Genomic DNA, 7,433 nt, shown 5'->3' on the forward strand with positions numbered 1-7,433 from the left:
CTCCAACCAAAGTCCATCCAGGTGAAAGACGCACGCCGATTAAACATGATGACAATTTGAGGCCTGAAGGTGATTTTGAGCGGCCAGAAAGGCCAGAGTTTCGTCCTGCGGAAAGACGCCATCAAGTCCGACCAGACGACAACCTTAGGCCCGAAGGGGACTTTGAGAAGCGCACACCCGAAAAGTTCATTCCAGCCGAGAGGCCAAAGCAAAAGCGCCCGGAAGATAATCTGCGCCCTGAAGGCGAGTTTGAGCGCCCAACGCCTACGAAAGTGCATCCAGGCGAACGCCGGTCGCCTATTAAACACGATGATAACTTGCGCCCTGAAGGCGACTTTGAACGTCCAGAAAAGCCCGGATATCGTCCAGCTGAACGCCCACAACAAAAGCGCCCTGAAGACAACTTGCGTCCTGAAGGTGACTTTGAACGCCCAAGTCCGACGAAAATTGGACCTGCCGAACGTCGAACACCAATCAAGCATGACGACAATTTGCGGCCAGAAGGAGACTTTGAACGTCCAGAAAAGCCTAGATATCGTCCAGCTGACAGGCCACAACAGAAACGGCCTGAGGACAATTTGCGTCCTGAAGGAGAGTTTGAGAAGCGCACCCCCGAGAAGTTCATTCCCGCTGAGCGACCAAAGCAAATGCGGCCAGAAGACAATTTACGCCCAGAAGGAGATTTTGAGCGCCCAGAGAAACCAGGGTATCGTCCCGCTGAGCGCCCACAACAAAAACGCCCTGAAGACAACTTGCGCCCTGAAGGGGAGTTTGAGCGTCCTACTCCAACCAAAATCGGTCCAGGTGAACGTCGAACGCCTATCAAACATGACGACAATTTGCGCCCAGAAGGAGACTTTGAGCGCCCAGAGAAACCAGGATACCGTCCTGCTGAGCGACCACAACAAAGGCGCCCTGAAGATAATTTACGTCCTGAAGGAGACTTTGAGCGTCCCACGCCAACTAAAATCGGGCCTGCTGAACGTCGAACACCAATCAAACATGACGACAATTTGCGCCCAGAAGGAGACTTTGAACGACCCGAAAAGCCTGGATATCGTCCAGCTGAGCGACCTCAGCAAAAACGACCCGAAGACAATCTACGCCCTGAGGGAGAGTTTGAAAAACGCACCCCAGAAAAATTCGTTCCAGCTGAGCGTCCACAGCAAAAGCGCCCTGAAGACAATCTGCGCCCTGAAGGAGATTTTGAGCGCCCAACTCCCACAAAAATTGGCCCAGCTGAACGCAGAACGCCCATTAAGCATGACGACAATTTGCGTCCAGAGGGCGACTTTGAACGTCCGGAAAAGCCCGGGTATCGTCCGGCAGAGCGCCCACAACAAAAACGTCCTGAAGATAATTTACGCCCTGAAGGAGATTTTGAACGTCCCACTCCAACTAAAATTGGCCCAGCCGAACGTCGGACTCCCATTAAACATGACGATAATTTGCGCCCAGAAGGAGAGTTTGAGCGCCCAGAGAAGCCAGGTTACCGCCCGGCTGAGCGCCCACAACAAAAGCGCCCTGAAGACAATCTGCGCCCTGAAGGAGACTTTGAGCGTCCGACTCCAACAAAAGTTGGCCCAGGTGAACGTCGAACGCCTATCAAACACGACGATAATTTGCGCCCAGAGGGCGATTTTGAACGTCCCGAAAAGCCAGGATATCGTCCAGCTGAACGACCACAACAAAAACGCCCGGAAGACAATCTGCGCCCTGAAGGAGACTTTGAGCGCCCAACTCCCACAAAAATCGGCCCAGCTGAACGAAGAACGCCCATTAAGCATGACGACAATTTGCGTCCAGAGGGAGACTTTGAGCGCCCAGAGAAACCTGGATATCGTCCAGCTGAGCGCCCACAACAAAGACGCCCTGAAGACAATCTGCGCCCTGAAGGAGACTTTGAGCGCCCAACTCCCACAAAAATCGGCCCAGCTGAACGAAGAACGCCCATTAAGCATGACGATAATTTGCGCCCAGAGGGAGACTTTGAGCGCCCAGAGAAACCTGGATATCGTCCAGCTGAGCGCCCACAACAAAGACGTCCTGAAGACAATTTGCGTCCAGAGGGAGACTTTGAGCGCCCAGAGAAACCTGGATATCGTCCAGCTGAGCGCCCACAACAAAGACGTCCTGAAGACAATCTGCGCCCTGAAGGGGACTTTGAGCGTCCGACCCCAACAAAAGTTGGCCCAGGTGAACGTCGAACGCCCATCAAACACGACGATAATTTGCGCCCAGAGGGCGACTTTGAACGTCCCGAAAAGCCCGGATATCGTCCAGCTGAACGACCACAACAAAAACGCCCTGAAGACAATCTGCGCCCTGAAGGGGACTTTGAGCGCCCAACTCCCACAAAAATTGGCCCAGCTGAACGCAGAACGCCCATTAAGCATGACGACAATTTGCGTCCAGAGGGCGACTTTGARCGTCCCGAAAAGCCCGGATATCGTCCAGCTGAACGACCACATCAAAAACGCCCWGAAGACAATCTGCGCCCTGAAGGAGACTTTGAGCGCCCAACTCCCACAAAAATTGGCCCAGCTGAACGCAGAACGCCCATTAAGCATGACGACAACTTGCGTCCTGAAGGAGACTTTGAGCGCCCAGAGAAACCTGGATATCGGCCAGCTGAGCGCCCAGAACAAAAACGCCCTGAAGACAACTTGCGTCCTGAGGGAGATTTTGAGCGTCCAACTCCGACTAAAATCGGCCCCGGTGAACGTCGCACGCCAATTAAACATGACGACAATTTGCGTCCGGAAGGAGAATTTGAGCGCCCAGAGAAGCCAGGTTACCGCCCGGCGGAGCGCCCACAACAAAAGCGCCCAGAGGACAATCTCCGGCCTGAAGGCGAATTTGAGAAACGTACACCAGATAAATTTGTCCCTGCTGAACGACCGCAACCAAAGCGCCCTGCGGACAATTTGCGCCCCGAGGGAGAATTTGAACGCCCCTCTCCAACTAAAATCGGACCTGCTGAACGAAGAACTCCTATTAAGCATGGCGACAATCTCCGCCCAGAAGGCGACTTTGAACGCCCAGAGAAGCCTGGTTACCGTCCGGCTGAACGACCACAACAAAAGCGCCCTGAGGACAATCTGCGCCCCGAAGGGGACTTTGAACGTCCCACACCAACTAAAATCGGTCCAGCTGAACGTAGAACTCCGATTAAGCACGACGACAATTTGCGTCCAGAGGGAGACTTTGAGCGCCCTGAAAAACCGGGATACCGCCCAGCTGAGCGACCGCAACAGAGGCGCCCTGAAGACAATCTTCGACCTGAGGGCGACTTCGAGCGACCAACTGCCGCCCCCGTTGGTCCAGGCGAACGACGAACGCCCATTAAACACGGCGACAATTTGCGTCCAGAAGGCGACTTTGAGCGCCCAGAAAAACAGGGATACCGCCCAGCTGAACGGCCACAACAGAAGCGCCCTGAAGACAATCTTCGTCCAGAGGGTGAGTTTGAGCGTCCCGAAATCAAGGAAATTGGACCTGCAGAGCTGCGCAAACCCATCAAACACGAAGACAATCTTAGACAAGAAGGCAGCATGCTGGTTACAAGGCGGGATGACTACAAAGTCATCCAGGGTGAACGAGTGGACGTTGTTCGACATGAGGATAATCTAAAAATGGAGGGAAAATTCACCGATACGAGAACCAGAGATGATTTCACAGTCGTAAAGGGCGAACGCTCGGAAATTGTGAAGCATGAGGACAATTTGAAGATCGAGGGCGAATTCACCGAGCGAAGATCAAGAGACGACTACAAGGTGGTGAAAGGCGAAAGGGCGGAAGTGATCATCAGGAAAGACAATCTTCGAATGGAAGGTGAATTCAACGAGTACCGAAAACGGGATGAATTTACCACACGCACTGAGAAGACGGAAGTGGTACGGCACGAAGACAACCTGAAACTTGAGGGCGACTTCGAGCGGCCGACGCCTACTAAAGTGGGGCCTGGAGAGCGTCGAAGACCGATCAAGCACGACGACAATTTGCGGCCAGAGGGCGACTTTGAGCGTCCGACTGCCGCCCCTGTAGGGCCGGGCGAAAGAAGAACGCCCATTCGGCACAGCGACAACTTGCGCCCAGAGGGCGACTTTGAAAGACCCGAAAAGCCTGGATTTAAACCTGCAGAACGTCCGACGCCTACTAAGCCTCAGGATAATCTTCGGCCAGAGGGCGACTTTGAGCGCCCAACTGCTTCTCCTATAGGACCGGGTGAGAGAAGGACGCCAATACGGCACAGTGACAACTTGCGCCCGGAGGGCGACTTTGAAAGACCCGAAAAGCCCGGATTTAAGCCTGCGGAACGTTCAACCCCCACTAAGCCACAAGACAATCTTCGGCCAGAGGGCGACTTTGAGCGGCCAACGGCCGCCCCTAGAGGTCCAGGGGAACGAAGAACGCCCATTAGACACGGCGACAATTTGCGTCCGGAAGGCGACTTCGACAGGCCCGCAAAGCCCGGCTATCAGCCAGCCGAAAGGGTCACGCCTAAAAAGCCGCAAGATAACTTGCGGCCGGAGGGCGACTTTGACCGAAGCACCCCTTCAAAAATTGGACCTGGGGAACGAAGAACTCCCATTCGGCATGCGGATAACCTGCGCCCTGAAGGCAATTTCGACCGGCCTCAGAAGACGCGCTACGGACCGGGAGAACGAGCTGATATCGTGAAACATCCCGACAATCTGAAGCCAGAGGGCGAGTTTACCGGCACCCCTAAGAGTAGGGACGATTTTAAGCCAACCAGGGGCGAGCGGGCGCCAGTGAAGAAGCCGCAAGACAACCTGAAGGTCACTGGGGAGTTCCAGGACACCACCATGACCAAGTCCCAGTACACGGTGGTTCAAGGCGAGAGGGCGGAAGTGAAGAGGCGCGAAGATCAGCTGAAGGTGGGCAGCGGAAAGATGGAAACTTTGACCACAAGCAAACAAACATTCGAATCCAGTCCGAGTAAAACGCCAGAACGCACTGTGGTGGACACCAGACGGCACATGCAGTCGCATTTTAGTCTTGGTGATGACAAGTCGCATACCATGCAAACCACCAACCAGAGCAACTATAACACGTACACGAAGAAGGTTTCCGATAAGAAGGTGATGGAGAATGTGGAGAAGCGCACCAGCAATGTGGTGGAGAAGAAGGTGGTTTCCAACGAGGATCTAGTGGTCAAAAAGGGTGGCAAACATGAGACTAATGTGACTACGACTGATGGCTTGGCTACCTCCACACAAACACGCAGTAAGTCAATTACCAGTTCTAGTTTGTTAGTATTAGGGCTCGGGATTTTAAAAATCGAATTTCTTTACTAAATGTGCACAAACGACCCGGAAAATTTCACAGAACGGTGAAGACAAACTTCCCCTTTCAAACAATCAGCAAATTTCGCACAAGAGTGCCAAAAGTCACACACCGTTACTAACCGAGACTAACTCGATGAAATGAAACGACTATCAACATGCTGTTGATGCTTAACAGCTTGAGAGATTTATGTAACTGTGTACTTTTAACTCTAAATAACCCTCAATTGCTTCAAACTAAGATTGGGTTCCTTTTATTCAGTTTTGAGTCAATATTCACTATTTCCTTGTTTTTGTCCTAGCAAATAACAGAAGAAAAGTGACAAAAAACTATTGAATTTAACAATAAATGTTTTGCAAGTGTTCCTTTGTCACGTTTATCACATTTTTTAAACAGTAAAAAATGCAACTGCCCGATGCATTTACATTTTCAAATATGGAAAAAGTAGCGCAAAATCTAAATGGTTGGCCAGGATCACTCACAGCCTATAAGACTATTCGCCAAATGGAAAGTTATGATGCTAAACTTACCGAATGCTGCATCGTGCCACCTGGAATTAAAGAAAAACGTTCTGTAGTACAAGAATTTCAGAAATTTAGTCTAAACCCCAGTTATTTCATTGGAAAGAAAATTAAATCTCAACACAACTTCAGTTGCTTCTCGAAAAACTATACTCAGTTCAAGCTACTTCTTACCAGCTTGCCCTAGCTGTTGCACGATCCTCCAGTTTCCACCCATTAAACCGGCAAAATACACACACTACACTTGATTGCACAATGAATATCCATTATCCATCCATCAAATTGAGCAGTTAATACGCAAGATGATCGACCGCACTTGCCCAAGTAGCACCATATCAGATGAAATTATTAATGTCCAGATATCCCGTTTATGAACAAAGAATCAACGCCCGATTTCGCTCGTTGCCTATAATAAACTGAAGTAAATGTTAAATGTTCAGGTTCTAGCAAAAACTCATGCGATATTAAGGTGTTTATCACATTAAAAACGCACCGAGCTACAGAACTTACATAATGATATAATCGTTTGCTTGCTGGCCCTTCGGATGACTCATCGTTTTGCTATGCTGTTCAATTTCAGCTTCTTTATTGACACTTTTTAGAAAATTCCAGTTCACGATCCAACTGGTTTGGATATTTAGCGTTAACAAAGTCGCTTTCTCAAAGATAAGCAAACATTGCCGTTCATGCGGCGACTTTTATATTCTCAATTAAATACGGGCCCTCCGATCAAACTTTTGATCAATTCCCCTCTAAACCGCATCCCAATTTCCAGTGTTTTCGTGTTTAAATTTTATTTTTGCTTAAAGTTGGAACCTCAACAACATTTTCCACTTGGTTCTTGCCTGTCATTAATTTTTCTTACTACCGATATGAAAATTCGTATCTAAAATGGCAAATTCAGATAAGGATCCAGGATGCTTTTTTCTGCTCGCGTCAATGCAAGCGACGGAATAAATGACCTATTTTCAAGATGTTTTCAATAAATTAACTGTGTCTTTCTGTTTCCGAGGCTTGATCTAACAAATGACACATGAAAATGAATCTTTTGCAAATGCAAGTTTTTATTTTGCGGATAATTTGCCCAGATCAATTATAAGAATAGGTATCTAAATTCAATCGTCATGATTAATCGGAGTTTTTCCACGCCAGAGATAAGGGGCACTTATCACCACTCGCACATTTACTCTATTTTTACGAATTATTACTTGTCATTTATTATTTATAAAAATAAAAAAACTATTAGATTCGTGGTCTATTAGAAGAAAGATTAAATTCTACTAAGTACTAAATAATCGTACTAATCGTACTGTGCAGTTTTTGAGTTGCTAAGTTGAATCTTCTTGCAAGTTTGGATCTCAAAAAGGACAAATGAAAATTGTAGAGCAAACATCCGGCCAAAAAACTGCCATGTAAATGCACAAATTCGCTACAGTTGCATTGAGATTATTTGTGAAATTTGTGACGTGTAAAATTAGAATACTGTGTGGTTTCCTAGCATCTTAGTAATACAGGGTTGCTCATTAGTGCGTCAAAGTGCGATATCTCAGTAAATATGAAGTTTACAAGAAAATTCGTCCAACGAAAGTTTTTCACGTTTAA

At 48.6% G+C, this 7,433-nt stretch overlaps 1 protein-coding gene across 6 annotated transcripts in view; it reads left to right on the forward strand.

Annotated features, from left to right (window-relative positions):
• LOC109545682 overlaps positions 1-5,250 on the forward strand; it is a gene marked incomplete at its 3' end in the record, with an annotated part of 19,788 nt that extends 14,538 nt beyond the window's left edge. For 3 of the 6 annotated variants that reach the window (XM_048661948.1, XM_048661946.1, XM_048661952.1), the window contains 1 exon segment: positions 92-5,250. In XM_048661948.1, the coding sequence (XP_048517905.1) occupies positions 92-5,250 (5,159 nt within the window). 6 annotated transcript variants of the gene reach the window in all.
• Positions 5,251-7,433: the final 2,183 nt, after the last annotated feature.

Source organism: Dendroctonus ponderosae, unplaced genomic scaffold (assembly GCF_020466585.1).
Source record: "Dendroctonus ponderosae isolate FM_Combo_2020 unplaced genomic scaffold, Dpon_F_20191213v2 Dpon_F_20191213_10, whole genome shotgun sequence".
In the NCBI taxonomy this organism is placed as follows: domain Eukaryota; kingdom Metazoa; phylum Arthropoda; class Insecta; order Coleoptera; family Curculionidae; genus Dendroctonus; species Dendroctonus ponderosae.